At 43.6% G+C, this 22,837-nt stretch overlaps 1 protein-coding gene across 1 annotated transcript in view; it reads right to left on the reverse strand.

Annotated features, from left to right (window-relative positions):
• Positions 1-17,380: 17,380 nt before the first annotated feature.
• The window catches only part of ostn (osteocrin), a 36,113-nt gene continuing 30,656 nt past the window's right edge, over positions 17,381-22,837 (reverse strand). Inside the window, exons 4-5 of the mRNA XM_071356396.1 lie at positions 18,245-18,366; positions 17,381-17,781 (exon numbers count right to left, since the gene is read on the reverse strand). Of these exons, the coding sequence (XP_071212497.1) occupies positions 18,282-18,366 (85 nt within the window). The 3' untranslated portion in view covers positions 17,381-17,781; positions 18,245-18,281. The remainder of the gene's footprint in view (positions 17,782-18,244; positions 18,367-22,837) is intronic.

Genomic DNA, 22,837 nt, shown 5'->3' on the forward strand with positions numbered 1-22,837 from the left:
CAATGAAAATCTTCTTCTCCAGATTAAACAGGAACACAATATGATTGTCTTTTAAACTATAACAAAAGTCACCGGATTGTCACCGTCTTAATGGTTCTTCAAGATAGCTCCTCTCTCTCGGTGGCCATCTTCCAGAGTTAGTTCTTCCCCCCTTCCTGTTGGTTCCATACTCTCTCTTATAGGGGAAGGAGAATATCTCATTAGCAGTGTCAGCTGTGCTCAATTGCCTCTGGTTACCTTGTCTCCCATGCCTTGTTGGGCTACCATCCGTGAGCCCAGCCTGCCCTCTGGTGGTCCTTCCACAGTTGTTTGGAAAAAGCTCTTGGTATCTCTGAGTCGATTTCATATCTTGAGTGCAAAATCAGTGAACATCGCCAGAGTGGACAAGGGCTACGACAAGCTCCAATATGAGATCCAAAATATGCCATTTAGGTTCATCCTCTGGAACAAGTGGACCAATAATCAGAGGCAACAATCGAAGCAGAGACCAATATTCACGTGCATTTCCACCAATGTTATCTTTTTACGTGAGGCCGATTTGTTTTATCTCCCCATTTGTACTCAAACTTTTGGATCAAGTTGTTACGTTTTTCTAAGGTGAAATACTTTTTAGAAATAAAAAGAAAAACAATGAGCAAGTTCCACAGGCATTATGCCGTCAAATAGATAATTTGCTACATCTGGAGGGTAGCCTGCAGTGACATGAAAATGGGTAAGATTCTTACTCAAAATACAATCCCGTTTAACTCCACAGCACGCACTTGCTGTTTCCAGTGCACACTTCATATGGGCTTCATGAAGTTCCGCGTTCCACGCTCAAAAACACGTGCAGTCAATGACTGAATTTCTGATTTCTTAGCTGTGCAAAATCTACAGATGTATTCATCAGAAAAACGTTCTACAAAACCTGCCAGCCCATGGTATCCTAGGTTGTCAGCTATTACGCAATTCACAGTGCCTTTGATAGACTTGTTCAACTGACTGATGAACACACCATGTTGCTCCAAAATTACCAGATCTTTCACAAGTGGATCCAACACTTATTCAAACCCAAATGTCCTCAAATCTTCACTTTAACAAAGAACAGACAAATACATGGATAAGAGAGCAGAATGAGAGCCAGGAGACAAATTGTCCAAGACCCAATATATACCACAAAGCTTATGCTTTTTGCGTGTGGTCCTAAGAGGATTACAAACCTCAAAATCGTCAATATGAACTTCTGAAAATTCAACAGCTAGAAAGCTATTTGTTTTATGACTTCTTTGGGCTAGGGGGCAGCGTTTTGAAGTCCGGATGAAAAACGTGCCCAAAGTAAACTGCCTGCTACTCAGGCCTAGAAGCTAGGAAATGCATATAACTGGTAGATTTGGATAGTAAACATTCTAAAGTTTCTAAAACTGTTACAATTATGTATGTGAGTAAAACAGAACTTATTTGGCAGGCGAAACCCCGAGGACAAACCATCCAGGAAATGTTTTTTCATATAAAGTTAACCAAGTCAGTAACCACGCCCACGAGAGCATAGACATTACGTCGGCGTCATGGACCGCCCTTTTCTCTGAAGTGTATAAAACCACCCGTGATGTACATGCCAAAGAGACCCACGGTAAGCCGGCCAATTTGTATATTTCGGATTCATAATGAAAGTAGGGTTCGTGCAGATAACCAAGAATTCTACGGCGTTTTGAATGAGACTAACGGAAGGTAACAATTAGTAATCATTAATGGAAGACTAATTGATAAGATATGAAAATATCTGAATAGTCATTTCGGGAAACAGAGACTGTAAACATTTCTGTGGTGCCCCAACTTCCTAGTTAATGATGATGATTAGTTTAATCACGTAATAATAATTACAGAGAATTGATTTGATAAAATAACACATTTAATGATAAAGACACGACACACTTGAGTCTGATAATAATTGTGCAATAGAAAAATACTTGCTTCATATATATTTTCCAGTTTCTTGAAATACTTTGCAAATGCAATTTATTTCTGTGAAAACTGAAATGATCTATTCATTCCTTTTAGTAGACGCTCTTATCCAGAGTGCATACATTTTCATACTTTTTGTACTGGTCCCCCGTGGGTATTGAAACCCACAACCCTAGCATTGCAAGTGCCATGCTCCACCAACTGAGCCACATCATCACAAACCACTTTGATGTCTCAATGTACTCAATTGACTCAAGTACCCTAGGACCATGCCTCAGGACTACCTGGCATGATGACTCCTTGCTGTCCCCAGTCCACCTGGCCGTGCTGATGCTCCAGTTTCAACTGTTCTGCATGCGGCTATGGAACCCTGACCTGTTCACCGGACGTGCTACCTGTCCCAGACCTGCTGTTTTCAACTCTCTAGAGACAGCAGGAGCGGTAGAGATACTCTCAATGATCGGCTATGAAAAGCCAACTGACATTTACTCCTGAGGTGCTGACCTGTTGCACCCTCGACAACTACTGTGATTATTATTATTTGACCATGCTGGTCATTTATGAACATTTGAACATCTTGGCCATGTTCTGTTATAATCTCCACCCGGCACAGCCAGAAGAGGACTGGCCACCCCTCATAGCCTGGTTCCTCTCTAGGTTTCTTCCTAGGTTTGGGCCTTTCTAGGGAGTTTTTCCTAGCCACCGTGCTTCTACACCTGCATTGCTTGCTGTTTGGGGTTTTAGGCTGGGTTTCTGTACAGCACTTTGAGATATCAGCTGATCTAAGAAGGGCTATATAAATAAATTAGATTTAATTTACCCATTTTATTTGATCAAGCAAAAATATTTAATTTGATGTTTTGTGTCTTTGCCCATAACTTTGCACCTTTTGATGTAAATGGTTGAGGACAGGGTTTGGTTCTTTCTGGATTACATTAGAATGACAATTGAAGAGAAAGGGACAGGGCAACGACTGTTACAATTCTAACTTGAATCCTGCAAGAAACTGTTCTTAATTTTACAACTACCATTTTTGCCAAAGCACAGACGCTGAAAAAATGTGTTTGTCTCGCTACAGACATCTATATTGGTAATCTAATACTAGTAAAGGCCCACTGCACTACTTTTGAACAAAGTTTTTCAGGGGGGTGCTACAGCACCCTCAGCACCCCTACTTCCCACGGCTATAGAAGTAATCTAGTACAGTTACTGATGCCTCAGTGGAGGTTACTAGCGTAGAATATCTACTGTACCTTAACACTGCTGCCTCTGAGGAAGGCAATGTTATAGAATGGAATATACATTATTTTTGTTGCCTCAGAGGAAGATTCATTAGGAGAGGAGTAATGCAATTGTTTTCTGCCTCAGAGGAAGTTATGGCAGAAGGAGTTGATACTGTTGGCTTTACTGCCTCAGCAGAGATAACGTTTGAAGACAGTAAGGGCCTTTTTATTCTTCTGCCTGCAGGGAGGATACTATGGCAGAAAGGCATCTTGGGCCATTAGCTCATGCTAGCTATACAATGCAATTAATAGTCTGATTCAATTTGCAATTTACAGATATATAGTTACCCTTTTCTTGCTAAACTGATCTTTGTTAAACGTGGATTCCCGATTTGGCTAGTGCAGCTAGCAAAATGTTTGCTAAATGCAATGGCTAAAACAGTTTAGCTAACTCATACTAGGAGCTTACATTTCAAATGGGTTACATGCTCTGAGAGGACATTTGATCAGTCCATTATTGTGAGTGAGAAATGTATTGTGATTTATTGAATGATTTTGTTGTAGATAACTATATTTCTCATTTGAAAGTTGTTTCTATGCTAATCTCACAAATAAAGTAGTGCTCATTTTTATATTTTGTTCACTAAATAACAAGATATCAAGCTAGCTGGTGGTGGTTAAGATAGCTAGCTAACTTAATTTCAATAGCCTTGTTAGCTAGATAACTTGCTGGCTGCTATCAGCTAAAATAATTGTTGCTGTAACGAATATGCAGGGAGTCAGGAAGCAGGTTCAGGAGGTGAGTTTGATAATAAACTAAGAATATACAAAACATCAGAAGTGTACTGAACGTAACCAAAACCAATACTGCCTGAAGACAGACTTACATGAAGGGAGAGAAATCAGGGTGGTGATGAAGTCCAGGTGTGCTTAACGATGAGGAGCAGGTGTGCGCAATGTGGGTTGCCAGGACCAGTAGTCCGTCGACGTCGAGTGCAGGAAGGAGCTTGAGTAGGCGTGACAGTACCACCCCCCCCAACACGTGGCTCCAGCCGCAGGATGACGCCAGCCAGGAAGAGTGCCCCAAGGTCGAGGAGCGGGCCGGTCCGGACGGCAGAGATAGAAATTCCAGATGATGTTGGGGTCCAGCATGTCCGCCACCGGGATGCTAGAGAGCTCATCAGGACCATACCCCTCCCAGTCCACCAGGCACTGGAGCCAACCCCCATGACGCGGGAGTCCAGGAGGCACCTAAAAGCACAGTGGGGTCCCTTCGATGTCCTGGGGAGGCGGAGGGGTGTCGCGGGGATGGCATCAGCCAGGGGACCAGGAATCACCGGCCTGAGGAGGAAAACATAAAAGGGTGAGATATGGTAATTGGTGGGGAGTTCTAAAAGATAGGTTACCTCATTGACTCAGGAGGACCTTGAAGGGCCCCACAAACCGGGAGCTCAGCTTCCGGCAGGCCAGGTGGAGCAAGGGGTTCCTGGTGGAGAGCCAGACGCGATCACAAGATGGAACACAGGATACTCAATGCGGTGGCGGTCTGCCTGATCCTTCTGACGGAGGATGCCGGAACCTCTCGCCTACTGCAGGGGCCTCGGTCTGGCTCGGAGTCCACAGAGCCAGGGCCAGCTGATACCCCAGGACGCACTGGAAGGGAGTCAGCCCGGTGCAGGAGTGACAAAGTGAGTTTTGGACATGTCAAAAACAACCAGAATAGTGGTAAAACCATCAGAAAGGGGTAGATCCGTTACAAAGTCTATGGACAGATGTGACCAAGGCCGCTGAGGCACGAGAAGGGGAAGTAGTATTCCCTGCTGGAGCGTGCCGGGGAGATTTGGATTGAGTACATACCGAACATGAGTTGACACAGTGGGTGACGTCCTGAGCCAAAGTGGGCCCCAAGTATTTATTGGAAAGGGATTGGATACCTGGGTGTCCAGCTGCAAGGGATGTGTGTGCCCAGGTCAACAGCGGATCTCTTACCCAGTGAGGACGTATATGAAGATGTCCACATCTATGTCCCAAAACACCGGGCCAACGATACGGGAGGACCGATTGATGAGCTGGAGGATACTCACAGGGCCCTCCACCGACGTAGAACCACAGGGTGCGGGAAAGCAGGTCCTCCTGCATCCTGGTCCTCAGGTGGTGATTTCTTTGACCAGGAGATGGTGGGGTTATGAAGTTGGAGCCACGGGAGGCCGAGGATGACTTTGTGTACGGGTGCGCTGATGAGGAAGGGAAGGCTTTCCTGGTGCATTCCCTTCCTCAATGTGGGTTGCCAGGACCGGTGGTTAGTAGACCGGCGATGTCGAGTGCTGGAGGGAGGGAGGGAGCAGGAGCAGGCGTGACAGTTGCTGTATTCTGATTCATCAATCTATATCTTCTTCGTGTGTTTTTCCAGCAGACTAGATACTTTGTTGCGTATTGCTGCCTTTCACAGCTCGGAAAGTGCATTGCACATTTCCTCACAAAGGGAAATGGAGAAAAAAGGAAATTGCACCACCATCTAACCCCACATTTTGTTGTGTTATAGCCTGAATTAAACATTTCTTAAATATTTTTCTCACCCATCCACACACAATACCCCATAATGACAGTGAAAACATGTTTGGACATTTTTCCAAATGTATTGAAAATGAAATACAGATCTCATTTACATAAGTGTTCAAACCCTTGAGTCAATGCTTTCTTGAAGCACCTTTGGCGGCGATTACAGCTTTGAGTCATCTTGGCTATGTCTGTATCAGCTTTGAACATCTAGATATGGGGATTTTCTCCCATTCTACCTTACAGATTTTCTGAAGCTCTGTTAAGTTAGACATGGAGCGGTGGTGAACAGCCATCTTCAAGTCTTTCCACAGATTTTCAACGGGATTCAAGTCTGGGCTTTGGCTGGTCCACTCAAGGACTTCCACATTCCTGTTCTGAAGCCATTCCAGCGTTGCTTTGGCTGTATGCTTGGGGAAATTGTCCTGTTGGATCATAAATCTTCACCCCTAGTCTGTTGTTTTCCTCTGAAGCAGGTTATTATCAAGGATTTGCCTGTATTTGGCTCCATTCATTGTTCTTCATCCTAATCAGTCTCTAGTCCCTATGATGCTGCCACCACCATGCTTCATGGTAGGGATGATGTTATGAGCTGTGCCTGGTTTGCTCCAGACATTGTGCTTTGCATTCAGGCCAAAGAGTTACGTTTTTGTCTCATCATTGATTGGAGTCCACCTGTGGTCAATTAAATTGTTTGGACATGATTTACAAAAAACACCTTTCTATATAAGGTCCCACAGTACATGTCAGAGCAGAAACTAGGAGTCCAAGGAACTGTCTGTATATATCCGAGATAGAATTTTGATGAGACAGGGGAAAGGGTATGAAACATTGGATGCACCTGAGCTCAATTTAGTGTGTCATAGTAAAGGGGTGTGAATATTATAAATGCGATTTCTGTATTTAATTTTAAATATATTTGCAAACATTTAAAAAAATATATTTTCACTTTGTCATTATGGGTATTGTGTGTAGATGGGTGATTTTTTTATTTAATCCATTTTGAATTCAGGCTGTAACATAACCAAGTGTTGAACAATTCAAGGGGTGTGAATAGTTTCTGAAGCCACTGTATATCCACCACTATCCCCAACACCCCTTCCCACTACGATGGCCCTAACAGATCCTACACCAGGCCATCGGCCTGGGAGGCTGGAACCCCTTCTCTCTGAACCCCCTGTAGTTATTTTTTACTAAAATCTCTGAAACCCCAAAACATCTCTGCTGCTGCTGCTGCTACTCCTACCACCAATTCAATGTTCTGGGATTTCCTTTCCATCTGTGCGGTACAATTAATGCAAAACATGCCAAGAAGCCAACATTACTAAAACACAAACTGTTCGGGTCACTCTGTACTGGCCTACTACTCACAGGGATCCTCTCAGGAGGACAGATAGATGCTCCTCAGTCTCGCGCTGGCCACCGGTTCTGCATTACACCAAACAACGTGCATCACAGACACCTAACAGCGTGCATCACAGACACCGGGGATCCTCAGTCGATCCACCTCAACGCCAAACCCAGTTATAACTATGTTCAGTGGCGCGCTGCTCCGGAGAGCAAAGCTGTACACAGTTCTCGTCCCAAGTCACATCGCAAGTCATGACTGGAGACTCTTACCTCCCTCACTAGCTTTAAGCACCAGCTGTCAGAGCAGCTCACAGATCACTGCACCTGTACATAGCTCATCTGTAATTAGCCCATCCAATCTACCTCATCCCCATACTGTATTTATTTATTTATCTTGCTCCTTTGCACCCCAGTATCTCTACTTGCACATTCATATTATGTACATCCTACCATTCCAGTGTTTAATTGCTATATTGTAATTACTTCGCCACCATGGCCTATTTATTGCCTTTACCGCTCTTATCCTACCTCATTTGCACATGCTGTATATAGATTTTTCTACTGTATTTTTGATTGTAAATTTGTTTATTCCATGTGTAACTCTGTGTTGTTGTATGTATCAAACTGCTTTGCTTTATCTTGTCCAGGTCGCAGTTGCAAATGAGAACTTGTTCTCAACTAGCCTAAATACAGGGGAAATAAAAATAAAAAGTAAAATGACAGCTGGACTGGTTCTCCCATCTCCACAGAGTAACTCTGGAACTCTGTCAGAGTGACCATCGGGTTCTTGGTCACCTCCTTGACCAAGGCCCTCATCCCCCGATTGCCCAGTTTGGCCAGGCGGACAGCTCTAGGAAGAGTCTTGGTGGTTCCAAACTTCTTCAATTTAAGAATGATGGATGCCTCTTGGGGACCTTCAATGCAGCAGAAATATTTTGCTACCGTTCTCCAGATCTGTGTCTCGACAAAATCCTGTATCAGAGCTCTACGGACAATTCCTTCAACATCATGTCTTGGTTTTTGCTCTGACATGCACTGTCAACTGTGGGACCTTATATAGACAGGTGTGTGTCTTTCCAAATCATGTTCAATTAGTTGAATTTACCACAGGTCATTTCAAGTTGTAGAAACATCTCAAGGATGATCAATGGAAACAGGATGCACCGGAGCTCAAATTCGAGTCTCATAGCAAAGGGTCTGACTACTTATGTAAATATGTTGTTTTTTTTACATGTGCAACAATTTAAAAATAAACTATTTTCGCTTTGTCATTATGGGTTATTTCGTGTAGATTGATGAGGGGGAAAAACTATTTAATCGATTTTAGAATAAGGCTGAATATTTTCCGAATTCACTGTCTAATGGTATTGTTTTTAAATTGAGAACATATAACTCAACAGTATGTAAACAATGTGTCAGTTAACCTTTACTTAACACCCATCCCGGATCCGGGAGCATCCTCATCAGTAAAAGCTGACTAGCATAGCCTAGCATAGCGCCACAAGTAAATAATAGCATATGAATATCATGAAATCACAAGTCCAATACAGCAAATGAAAGATAAACATCTTGTGAATCCAGCCATCATTTCCGATTTTTAAAATGTTTTACAGCGAAAACACAATATGTATTTCTATTAGCTAACCACAATAGCCAAAGACTCAACCGCATATTTTCACCATGTTTCTACCGCATAGGTAGCTATCACAAAACCGACCAAATAGAGATATAATTAGTCACTAACCAAGAAACAACTTCATCAGATGACAGTCTTATAACATGTTATACAATAAATTTATGTTTTGTTCGAAAATGTGCATATTTGAGGTATAAATCATAGTTTTACATTGCAGCTACCATCAAAAATATCACCAAAGCAGCCAGAATAATTACAGAGAGCAACGTAAAATACCTAAATACTCATCATAAAACATTTATGAAAAATACATGGTGTACAGAAAGATAAACATCTTGTGAACAATATAGCATTATATTAGCTTACCACAATAGCCAAACACACAACCGCATTTATTCACCGCATAGATAGCATTCGCAAAAACCAGCAAAAGATATAAAATTAATCACTAACCTTGACCAACTTCATCAGATGACAGTCTTATAACATCAGGTTATACAATACACTTATGTTTTGTTCGAAAATGTGCATATTTAGAGCTGCAAACCGTGGTTATACATTGTGAATATGTAGCATCGATTCACCAGAATGTCCGGAGCTATTTTGGACACTCACCTAATCTGACCAAAGAACTCATCATAAACTTTACATAAAAATACTTGTTATATGGCAAATGAAAGATACACTGGTTCTTAATGCAACCGCCGTGTTAGATTTTTAAAAATAACTTTACCATAACAAACAGCTTGCGTTATTGCGAGACAGCGCCCGCCAAAACGGCAGAGAATAGGAATCAACATTTTCCACAGAAATACAAAATAACATCATAAATGGTTCTTACTTTTGTTGAGCTTCCATCAGAATCTTGTACAAGGAGTCCTAGGTCCAGAATAAATCGTTGTTTGGTTTTAGAATGTCCTTTTCTCCTGTCGAATTAGCAACCTTAGCTAGCCATGTGGCGCGAACATGCCCATCTTCTCTTGATGCAAAGAACGGAAAATTCCAAAAGTCCCAATAAACGTTGAATAAACTGATACAACTCGGTTGAAAAAAACTACTTTATGATGTTATTATCACATGTATCAAATAAAATCAGAGCCGGAGATATCCGCCGTGTATACCGAACGCTTTTCAGAAGCCAATGTCTACGTACTTCGCGCGCCAGAGAAACAAAGAAATTTCCAGACCTGTCACTCCAAAAGCTCTTGTTCGGCCTCAGATCAAGCTAGACACCCCATTCCACCTTCCACTGCCTGTTGACATCTAGTGGAAGGCGTATGAAGTGCATGCATATCGATAAATATTAGGCAATTGAATAGGCAGGCCCTGGAACAGAGCATCGTTTTCAGATTTTTCACTTCCTGTATGGAAGTTTGCTGCAAAATGAGTTCTGTTTTACTCACAGATATAATTCAAACAGTTTTAGAAACTTGAGAGTGTGTTCTATCCAATAGTAATAATAATATGCATATTGTACGATCTAAAATAGAGTACGAGGCAGTTTAATTTGGGCACGATTTTTTCCAAAGTGAAAACAGCGCCCCCCTATTGACAAGAAGTTTTAAGCTATTCTCTGCACAATAGTATGGGGTGCATTGCAAATGGCCATAAGGCAAATGCCATCATACTGTAGGTCAGTGCTTCCCAACTCCGGTCCACGAGTGCCACAGCAGTACACATTTTTATTGTATCCCTGGGCAAGCACACCTGATTCAACTTGTCAACTAATCATCAGGCCCTCAATCAGTTGAATCAGGTATGTTTGCTGTTGGGAGTACGCAAGGACTGGAGTTAGGAACCACTGCTGTAGGCCTATGGCCCGGTCCACGAGTGCCACAGCAGTACACATTTTTATTGTATGCCTGGGCAAGCACACCTGATTCAACTTGTCAACTAATCATCAGGCCCTCAATCAGTTGAATCAGGTATGTTTGCTGTTGGGAGCACTCAAGGACTGGAGTTAGGAACCACTGCTGTAGGCCTATGGCTGCATTGGCGTTGCATGCCATTATCAGCTGCAAAATGGGTTCACATGGCTGATATCCTGACAAAATAGGTGACAATCAAAACTAACTGGAGAGCTTACAACTGAACAAAAAGGTAGTGTTCATTTGAAAATACAACAAAGAAAGACAAATTAGAGACATGTTCCCTTCCCTTCTTCATTGCAGCACTGTGACCTGTGATTAAACAACACTGAGACACTACTTAATCTTGAATAATAGTTTAAGTTAACATTTAAAACAAATTTAAACACTTCACAAAGAATCAACACTTTCATATAATTTCAAAGTGTACACATAAGCTAACTCATATCTAAAGGTTAGTCATCTTGGTAACAAGTAGGCTATTATTACTAAAGCATCATTTCAGTTGAAAATACAAAAAGTCCATAACAGAGGTGGCCAACCTTGCTCCACTGATCTCTGATCTACTGGGTGAGCAGACCTCTATTCCAGCCCAGCAACAGCACACTTCATTATCAACTAATTTGGTTTGATCAATTTAAATCAGGTGTGTTAGTGCTGGGCTGGAACAGAAAAAACACTTTGAATGCATAACACATGGAAAACATACGGTATACCGTAATACAAACACTTAAATACATATAATACAAACACTTAAATAAATAGCCTACAGAACTTTTCAACTTTTGATGGAAAAAATGTATTTTGTAAAACATGGATTTAAAAAAAGATTACTTTGAATACATTTCAGCATTACAGGAAGCTCTTTAGCCTATTTCTGAACAGCTACTGTACAGCTACTGTAAAAGCAGAATAATTTTTCAGTTTCTAACTCGTGCACAGCATGGTGTTTTGGCAAACGGGTGTGACATCTTTGACTGTTATTTTTACGATGCATCGTTAAAACACTCATAAGCCTCAATTCTATCACTATCGGGAAACCGGGCCCAGAGTTTTTCCCAATCAAGTCAAGTATTCAATAAAAAATATGGTTTCTTTCATTTGTTATGCTGATTTGAGCACCTGCTGATCTTTTAATTTGCATAAATGCAAATCTGTCATTTTTTGACTGTCTGTGCAGCTGTGTACACCTGTGGGGAGAAGGTGTACCAACTCAGAACATGGGACTAAAACTCCTACCTGTTTGCCAGAAAAGCTTCAATACTGCAAGCCTAACTGGAGAATTTATACAGTAATAATGTATGGCCCCGAATCCTTGTCTCCTGCCCAGGAAACCACCATCTTAACCATTTCAACATTTTCTCTTGAACCAAGGGTGCCACTGGTTTTATGTCGCAGACAAGGCTATCTCATCAGGAGAGCATGAGTCCAACTCCCACTGTGTGTCTGTGTGTTTCAGCATGTAGGGAGCCATCCCAGCCCTTTCCAGCCCAGATGAAGCGTATTGTCAGGGGGCGTAGCGCTGTGCCAAGTCTCTTCCCCTGGCAGGTCCTCCTCACCGTGGAAGACATGTCCCGTGTCCCGGAGGACCGCAGGTTCGGTGATGGTGGCCCAGCGGGCTCTGGGTGGCCGAAAGCCTGGTGTCTGGGGGGACTCGGACAAGTGTGGGAGCCGGAGGGTTTATGGGGTCTACACCTGGATGGCCAACTACGCCGTTTGGTTGCAGAGCCACCTTGGGACGATTCCGTGGTGGTAATGTGGTGGCGGAATGAGGGGGATCCCCTCTGTTCAACCTGTCCCCTATCCACGTCTCATGTCCTTGGTCCCCTGTGCACTCTCGTCCCCTTTCCACTTCATAACTCCTCTCTCCAGGGTTGGTGGTCAAGTCCATTTCATTTCAGCTTTATTTAGGAGATGAGTTGACATTCCAATGTACTCTAAGTATCAAAAAGTGCCATAAAAAAATATATTATAATTGGACCCCACACCCAACCTTATATTTAATTTTATTTTGTGAATTCGAAAGATTATCTCCAACTCAGTCCCCACATCATTTTAGAAAAGCTGATAATGTAATATTGTACTCCCAACAATGCACTCCAAACTCATGTTATCCCACTCACCAGACCTTATGTATTTTTTATTTTACTTTTATTTATTAATATGATCATATCAATTATGTCTCGATGACAAGCAATTTCCATGTCAAACTCGACTCGAACTCCTTGTGCATTCTTATATCATGAACTCCAATGTATCATTCACGTGCCCTCAGTTACAAACTGCACTCCCAAATTATAATGTTCTAGCCATTTATATCTGACAAGTTACCCCTAACGTATAAGATTAGGGACACACTGTACATGTCATCAAATTGTTTTATAATTTGCACTTGGCATTGGCCAGTATTATTTTATATTTCCTTGACATCATCATGGATGATATAACTGTTAATGAAATAAACACATTTTTGGCATTGTAACACTGTTGTGTCACTGAGGTTCTGTTCTTCTTGATCCCTCTCAGACCATAGCTACCGGTATTGGTGTCATATTACATTTTTCAGCGGTAGAATTGACAATTGAACAATGTCCAACTGATTGGAGACAAGCACAGGAATACGTAAAAGGGGGTTTTAATACTCCACCCCAAAATACAACATGCAGGGACGAAGCCCAAAACAAACACGTATACAAAAACACAGGAATGTAACCCAAACAAAAGAGTGAGGGTAAACCTCTAATAAATACACGGGATGATACCCATAATAACGAGTACACAATACACGCAGCACGAAATCCGAAACAACAAAGCACAGGTACTCACAAGAGCAACGGACATGGGAACAATAACCAAACAGACAATGGTGAACAGAGGGCACATAAACTCAGCAAAAAAAGAAACGTCCTCTAAACTGTCAACTTAGTTTATTTTCAGGCAAACTTAACATGTGTAAATATTTGTATGTACATAAGATTCAACAACTGAGACATAAACTGAACAAGTTCCACAGACATGGGATTAACAGAAATGGAATAATGTGTCCCTGAACAAAGTGGGGGTCAAAATCAAAAGTAACAGTCAGTATCTAGTGTGGCCAACAGCTGCATTAAGTGTGTAGGGTTATTTTCCTGACACCACACTCCGAGGGCCCTCACCTCCTCCCTGTAGGCCGTCTCGTCATTGTTGGTAATCAAGCCTACCACTGTAGTGTCGTCTGCAAACTTGATGATTGAGTTGGAGGCGTGCATGGCCACGCAGTCGTGGGTGAACAGGGAGTACAGGAGAGGGCTGAGAACGCACCCTTGTGGGGACCCAGTGTTGAGGATCAGCGGGGTGGAGATGTTGTTACCTACCCTCACCACCTGGGGACGGCCCATCAGAAAGTCCAGGACCCAGTTGCACAGGGCGGGGTCGAGACCCAGGGTCTCGAGCTTAATGACGAGTTTGGAGGGTACTATGGTGTTAAATGCTGAGCTGTAATCGATGATTACAGGTTTTTATGGTCGGTCCATCCCAGGAATGGCTGTTCTGCTCCTTCCAGCCAGTACCTCCACTCTTCCAACGCCATCTTCACCGCCAGGAGTTCTCGGTTGCCTACATCGTAGTTCCTCTCAGCAGGCACAGGGATGAAGCTTCTGGTCCTGGGCAGATTGCTGGGACAGGATGGTCCCCACTCCAACATCCGAAGCATCCACTTCCACCACAAATTGACGCGAGGGGTTCGGATGGATGAGGATGGGTGCTGTTGTCAACCGATGCATCAGGTCCACAAAGGCTTGTCGACAGCTGGAGACCATTTGAACAGTGCCTTGGGAGAGGTGAGCGCCGAGAGGGATACAGCCAGGGTGCTGTAGTCCCGAATTAAACAGCGGTAGAAGTTTGCAAAACCAAGAAACCGTTGAAACTGCACCCTGGACGTTGGTTGAGGCCAATCCACCACTGCTTTCACCTTTTTCCAGGATCCATTGGAACATTGTCCTCAGCAATGACATATCCCAGAAAGGTGATTGTAGAGCGGTGGAACTCACACTTCTCGGCTTTCACAAACAGTTGGTTCTCCAGGAGGCGCTGAAGGACCTGTCTGACATGAAGAACATGTTCTTGTGCAGATCAGGAAAAAAACAGGATGTTGTCAAGGTACACGAACACAAACCGGTTTAGCATGTCCCGAAGCGCATCATTGACCAAAGCCTGGAAAACAGCGGGGGTGTTGGTGAGTCCAAATGGCATGACCTGGTACTCATAATGTCCACTGGCTGTGTTGAAGACTGTCTTCCACTCATCTCCCTCGTGTATCCGAACCAGGTGGTAGGCATTTCGAAGGTCCAACTGGTGGCCCCCTGGAGAATAATATAGTGGCCCCCTGGAGAGGTTCAAATGCCGAGGAGAGGTAGGGGGTAACGATTCTTGACAGTAATGTCATTAAGTCCCCTGTAGTCAATGCACAGACACAGGGTCTTGTCCTTCTTCTCCACAAAGAAAAACCCTGCGCCGGCTGGAGATGCAGACGGACGGCCCCAGTGGCCAGAGACTCCTCTATGTACTCCTCCATAGCTTTGGTCTCTGGTCCAGACAGAGACTACAATCGACCCCGATGTGGTGTAGTGCCTGGGAGAAGATCAATGGCACAATCATAAGGATGGTGCGGATGAAGGGAAGTAGCACGTGCCTTACTAAACACTTCCAGGAGGTCATGGTATTCTGTGGGGATAGCAGAGACATCCACAGTCTTGCTAACATCCTGAGGAAGATGACTTGAGGAAGGCTGTGCTGCTTGAAGGCAGTGGGAATGGTAAAATGGGCTCCAACCCAGGATGGAGCTTGTGGTCCAGTCAATCACAGGATTGTGTTTTTGTAGCCAGGAAAATCCCAAAACAAACGGAACATGGGGAGATGCAATGAGGAGGAACTGCATGGTCTCACTGTGATTACCAGAAACCCGTAATTGAACGGGCACAGTACTATGGGTGACTTCCCCTATAGAGTGGCCGTCCAGTGGCCTAGCATCCATGGGCACAGAGGCTGAGTGAGAATATCAAGCTCCAAAGCTATCGTGGCATCCATAAGACATTAATCAGCCCCAGAGTCAATGAGCACTCAGAGAGACTTAGATTTGTCTCCCCACAGCACAAGAGCAAAAAGGGGTGTGCGGATTATGTGAATTAGGGAACTCCCAGTCTGACTCACCATAGTACTGGTGCCCTAATAGGGCAGATAGCTATAAAATGTCCTGCCCCTCCACAGTACAGACAACAGTTATTATTCATCCTCCATGAGCACTCCCAAGCTGATAGCCTTGTTCTTCCCAACTGCATAGACTCAGGAGTTTCCAACTCACCTGTCGTAGATTCACGAGAGAGCTCTGGTGGCTTCTACTCCTCTTGGAAGAGATGCCTTCAGAAACTTCCGGATTCCATAGGAGGTGAACGCACCATATCGGGTGCACGAGTGTGCCCGAGACCAAACCTCCTCTCACTCTTGTGTTCTCATTTTAGTGGTTAAGGCGATAAGGGAGTCGAGGTCCACCGGCAGTTCCCGAGCAGCTATCTCATCCTTAACCTCCTCAGATAATCCGTGCAGAAAAGTATCGAAAAGAGACTCCGTATTCCAGGTACTCTCGGCGGCCAACGTGCAAAAGTCCACCGTGTAGTCTGCCACACTACGGGAGTTGACGTAAGTCAAGCAGTTTGCTGGCCTCTTTCTCCCGGATACCAGAGACTCAAAAACTTTTCTCACCTCTGCCATGAATTCCTCCAAATGCCGCAAATGGAAGATTGTTGTTCCCAAACTGCCGTAGCCCAGGAGAGCACCCTTCCCGACATTAGCATAATTATATACGCTATCTTCAATCGGTCTGAAGAAAACGAAGATGGCTGTAACTCAAAAATAAGCAAGCACTGACAAAGAAAATCCCGGCAGGTACTCTGGAGGTGGTAAGCGGGGTTCACGGGGAGTCGGGATAGGCTGTACAAACTCACCACAGATAGGGGGGGGAAATTACTGGGTGATTGGGGTTTTTCAGAGGTGGCAGACAGTCTGAGCTAACTCCCTGATTTGCTCCATAATAGCCTTTAACCCGTGGTCGTGGCATTCCGTCAAGGAACTAAGCCCTTCCAAACGTCCCTGTAGCAACTCCTGATGTCTCCCAATGGTGGCTCCCTGCTGGGAGACAGTGTGGCGGAGCTGGTCCAAGTCTGCTGGGCCTGTCATGGCCAGTTCGTACTGTCAAGGCACAAGGCGAGACCCAAATACAAACACAGGAGGCAGATGGTTGGAGTCTTATCATGTTTATTAATCCAAAAGGGGTAGGCAAGAGAATGGTCGTGGACAGGCAAAAAGGTCAAAACCAGATCAAAGTCCAGGAGGTACAAAGTGGCAGACAGGCTCGTGGCCAAGGCAGGCAGAATGATCAGTCAGGCGGGTACAAAGTCCAGAAACAGGCAAGTGTCAAAACCGGGAGGACTAGAAAAAGGAGAATGCAAAAAACAGGAGAACGGGAAAACGCTGATTGACTTGGAAACATACAAGACGAACTGGCACAGAGAGACACATGAAACACAGGGATAAATACACTGGGGAAAACAAGCAACACTTGGAGGGGGGTAGACAATAATGAGGACAGGTGAAACTGATCAGGGTGTGACAGTCAATGTGCTTTCAACATTGTGAATTCAAATATAATCAATTCAACTTTACTCCGTCTTCTTAAGTATGTGTGTAAACTGTAACTGTCAGCAATTAGCAATCACAGTACCAATGCAAAGTTGTACCAATACATGAGAGTAAAACACTTGAGTCAGTTGTTGTCTTATAATCAGTTTTTAATGTCAAGGCCATTGCCACCCAGTCAGCCTTCAGTCAAAGTGAACAGACAGACCATGTGTGCATGTACTACAAATGAGCAAAAAAGGCAAGAGTGCCCACCGGCATTATGGGTAAATATGTGTGTTGCTATGGTAGTGATGTGCTTTTTAGGATGTTTCCACACTGTATCCCCCCACAGTATCACCACTGACTACGGGGAAAGGAAGTGGGGAGGAAGGGGGGATAGTTTACATCACATCAGAACTATAACGAGGAAGTGATTTTTGCCATAGTGTACGTATGTAGGGTGATGGGGTGAGGTGGGGGTTGGTAGAGCAAGAGGAATGGTCGTGGGGTGTTGATGTGCTTTCCATGCATCTTCTACCTGTGGTAGAATCCCCTGTGGAAAATTGAGAAAATAGACAAAGATTACCTGGGTGGTCTTCAATGTCATGTCTTCAAAAAAACTGTTATAGGAATAAATTATTTCTGGTCTGATCCACTGTAGAGTTACTGTATTTGTAGCTACACAATATATAAGAATGGACATGTTTTTCTTGGCCTTGTGACCTGCTCCTCCTTATTGCCCATTATTAGGGCCCAGAGTTGTTCCTGGTCAGGTCACAGGACCCTATGTTATAAGTCATTCATATTACACTGTTGTGTACAGTATATAATGGTGTGCGGTAAAACTGGGTTGTGTTCATTAGGCACTAAACGGAAGGAAACAGATTGACACAGAGAGGGACTACCAAGACTTGTCCATTAAGAAACCCTATTTTTTCTGTTGCAATATGTTTTAAAACTGTTGCATTCCCCAATGAACATGACCCTATGTAAACCTCTGTGGGCTTGTCCTTTACCTGTTCAGGTAAGGGGATGGGTGGATGGGCGGGGGGTCTACCCTCGGCTGCTAGGTAGACGGCCCACTCCGATCCGGTCAATAGGAACACTCACTCGCCTCCGTGGCAGTTCAACAACTTTCCTGTTGGGGGAGATAAACTGTCACCATTTACATTACACTTATTCTATGGGCCTGGTGTTTCCCAGATACAGATTAACTAAACCTAGTCCTGGACTAAAAAGCTCTTTGAATGGAGAATCTCCATTGAGAATGCTTTTCAGTCCTGGAATATGCTTAATCTGTGTCTGGAAAACTGGCTGTATGTGTAACAGCCTAATCCTAGTGGATATTTCAAATATGAATATTCAATTTAGAACATGATTTATCAATTTATCGTCAATCGAATTTGAATAAACTTGCAAATTGAAAATGGATTTCAAATCAGTTTTATGTGTATTTACTGAATCAAACTCTTGACAAATTGAATACATTGCATTGCATGACCTGGTAAATCAAAAAAAAATATGTTAACTATTTTTTGTGGTGAAACTAAAGCCAAATGTTCGCATTGCATGGACAATGATGTTCTTTTTAATTCTAATTTAATAATTGAATGCATATGAAAGTGTTGTTTCCCTTTGACATTTAGACTACCATGCACTGAAATAGGAAGGTTGCTGTCCATGCTGTCCAGGGGTGTTATATCAGTACAGTCATAATGCAACCTGCTACCTCTGTTACGACAACGGTCGTCATCTCACATGAGCATCTGATGGTGGTCTTATAACACCGTCATGTTCATGTCATAGTGAAATGTCAAATAAAGTGGGACTCACTAATACAAAAGGTTTTATTTGTAAATGTCCAGTAGGTAAACCTTTCACAGGTCTCAACATTTCTCATCAGGATAACTATGACTAAGGCATGTATATGTCTTTACTCATTTAGGAAAAGCAGTACAGCAGAGAGAGCCAAGACAATTAACTGTTCTTTAATGTTCTATTTATGCATCTTGCTAATGAGATTTTGGGCCATTGGGGACAGGTTGACTTGATGATGTAATTCGCTTAAAGTTGATTCAGATAGGTTGACATTCATATTGTTTTTCTCTGTCTGCTCACTCAGTATGTTACAAGTGGGGTGGCAGGTAGCCTAGTGGTTAGAGCATTGGGCCAGTAACCAAAATGTTGCTGGATCGAATCCCTGACCTGACAAGGTAAAAATCTGTTGTTCTCCCCCTGAGCAAGGCAGTTAACCCACTGTTCCCCGGGCGCTGAAGTTGTGGATGTCGATTACGGCAGTCTCCGGCACCTTTCTGATTTAGACGGGTATCCCCCTTTCCCTACAAAAACTCCACAATAGGATGGCATTATCCCTCATAGCAGTCAATGGGCAGTTTCCTAGACACAGAGTAAGCCTAGCCCTGGACTAAAAAGCAAGTTCAATGAAGAATCTCCATTCAAAATGCTTTCCAGGATTAGGCTATTTGGGGCTTGACATGCTATCGGAGTTATCAGAGGTTTGCAGTTCCGACTGGAAAATTTCACTTGAACGACCCTCAAAGTCATAATTACAGATGGGAACTCAGAGAAAATGTTGTTACCTGAGTTGCCGCCTCTGTGTCGTTTCACCATTGACCTTTTATCTTTTCAACCAAAAGATGACAACAAATCAAATCAATATGGATAATGGATCTAGTTTGACTATTGTACATTTTAAGAAAGCTAGCTAAAATGTTATTGGTTGAAGAATTATACCGACTTTTAAACCACCTAGACAGAATCATGACAGAACAGAAACTTCTTAATTGAAAATAACATACTGAGCGTGGTTCAGTCTGGCTTTAGATCGGGGCACAGCAGCACAACTGCAGACTTGATAAAAAGCAATGTTGTGCTGCTCTGTTTGTAGATTGATTCAGTTGACCATGAATTGTTGCTAGCTACACTCAGAAACGTTGGCAGTAAATTGGTTTAGGGACTATCTTTCTGACAGAACACAATGTGTATATACTGACAATCACAAGTCTAGCTTTCTTGAGATTAATAGAGGTGTGCCCCAGGGTTCCATTTTAGCTCCTGTGTTGTTCTCAATTTTTATTAATGATTTAGGAAATGGGATGCAACCAGCAAAATTACATCTATATGCAGATGATACAGTTATATATTCATGTGCTCCTTCTCTGGTCCAGGCTGTTGAAGAGCTCCAGACTGCTTTTTATTCACTGCAGGCCTCCCTTTATGGTCTCAAACTGGTCTTGAATAAACAAAAACTTAATTCATGACCTTTACAAGAGCTAGAACTCTGCCAGAGAACGTTAGCATTGTCACATCTAGTGGCTTATCCATTGAAAAAGTGTCATCCTGCAAATACCAAGGTATTTGGTTGGATGACAAGTTGTCCTTCAAAGTTCATGTGGATAATCTTGTGACAAAGTTTAAATTGAAATTGGGTTTTTATTTTCGTAATAACGCTTGCTTCCCACTTATGGCTAGAAAGAAGCTTGTTCAGGCCACTTTTTTCTCTGTAATTGATTATGGTGACTTGTTGTATATGCATGCAACCTCTTCCGTCTTACAGAGACTGGACTCTGTTTACCATGCATCCTTGCGCTTTATTACAAATGCCAAGTCACTCACCCACCATTGCACCTTGTACCAAATGGTAGGTTGGACCTCACTTTATATGCGCAGAAAGATACATTTGTATGTGTTCATCTACAAAGCCCTTTTGGGTAAACTCCCTCTTTACCTCTGTAGTCTTGTCTCCTTCACCACCAGCAGTTAACATGCCTGGTCTGCTAGGTGGTTGCTACTTAAAGTCCCCAGGACTTTCACAGTATTAGGCAAGACTGCTTTCTCTTCTTGTGAACCAGACACATGGAATAATCTACAATCCATGCTTCATCTAGATATGTTAGTGCCACTGAATGAATTTAAAATATTAATGGGAGACTCTGTTATGGAGGAGTGTAAATGCTTTTTTTAGGCTGGATCATGTTGTTGTATTGTATTTTTGTATGTTTTAATTCTGTAATGTATGGATTGTTGCTGCCTTCTTGGCCAGGTCTCCCTTGAAAAAGAGACGGGGTCTCTATGGGCTTTTCCTGGTTAAATAAAGGTAAAAAAATAAATAAATAAGACTTCCATCCTCCCAGTTTCCAAGTTCCCACAAGCATGTGAATGACGCATTAATGCCTTTTACGCCTACTTCGAGGCAAGCAACACTGAAGCATGTACGAGAGTACCAGCTGCTCTGGATGACTGTGCAATAACGCTCTCCGTAGCCGATGTGAGCAAGACCTTTAAACAGGTCAACATTCACAAAGCCGCGGGGCCAGACGGATTACGAGGATGGTTACTCAAAGCATGCGCGGACCAACTGGCAAGTGTCTTCACTGACATTTTCAACCTCTCCCTGACCGAGTCTGTAATACCTACATGTTTCAAGCAGACCACCATAGTCCCTGTGCCCAAGGAAGCAAAGGTAACCTGCCTAAAAGATTATCGCACCGTAGCACTCACGTCGGTAGCCATGAAGTGCTTTGAAAGCATCAACAGCATCCTCCCGGATACCCTAGACGCACTCCAATTCGCACACCTCCCCAACCGATTCACAGATGATGAAATCTCAATCGCACTCCACACTGCCCTTTCCCACCTGGACAAAAGGAACACCTATGTGAGAATGCTGTTCATTGACTACAGCTCAACGTTCAACACCATCGTTTCTACCAAGCTCATCACTAAGCTAAGGACCCTGGGACTAAACACCTCCCTCTGGAACTGGATCCTGGACTTCCTGACAGGCCTCCCCAGGTGGTAAGGGTTGGCAACAACACGTCTGCCACGCTGATCCTCAACACCGGGGCCCCTCAGGGGTGTGTACTTAGTCCCCTCCTGTACTCCCTGTTCACGCACGGCTAAGTGGCCAAACATGACTCCAACACCATCATTAAGTTTGCTGACGACCCAACAGTGGTAGGCCTGATCACTGACAACGAGGAGACAGCTTATAGGGTGGAGGTCAGAGAACTGGCAATGTGCTGCCAGGACAACAACCTCTCCCTGAACTTGAGCAAGACACAGGAGCTGATCGTGGACTACAGGAAAAGGCGGGCCGAAGGGGCAGTAGTGGAGCGGGTCAAGAGTTTCAAGTTACATGGTGTCCACATCACCAACGAACTATTACATTTACATTTAAGTCATTTAGCAGACGCTCTTATCCAGAGCGACTTACAAATTGGAAAGTTCATACATATTCATCCTGGTCCCCCCGTGGGGAATGAACCCACAACCCTGGTGTTGCAAGCGCCATGCTCTACCAACTGAGCCACACGGGACCATCATGGACCAACTATCATGGTCCAAACACACCAAGACAGTCGTGAAGAGGGCACGACAAAACCTTTTCCCCTTCAGGAGACTCAAAAGATTTGGCATGGGTCACCAGATCCTCAAAAAGTTCTACAGCTGCACCATCAATAGGATCCTGACCGGTTGCATCACTGCCTGATATGTCAACTGCTCGGCATCTGAACACAAGGCGCTACATAGGTTAGTGCGTACAGGCCAGTACATCACTGGGGCCAAGCTTCCTGCCATCCAGAACC

Source organism: Salvelinus alpinus, chromosome 21 (assembly GCF_045679555.1).
Source record: "Salvelinus alpinus chromosome 21, SLU_Salpinus.1, whole genome shotgun sequence".
Lineage (NCBI taxonomy): Eukaryota > Metazoa > Chordata > Actinopteri > Salmoniformes > Salmonidae > Salvelinus > Salvelinus alpinus.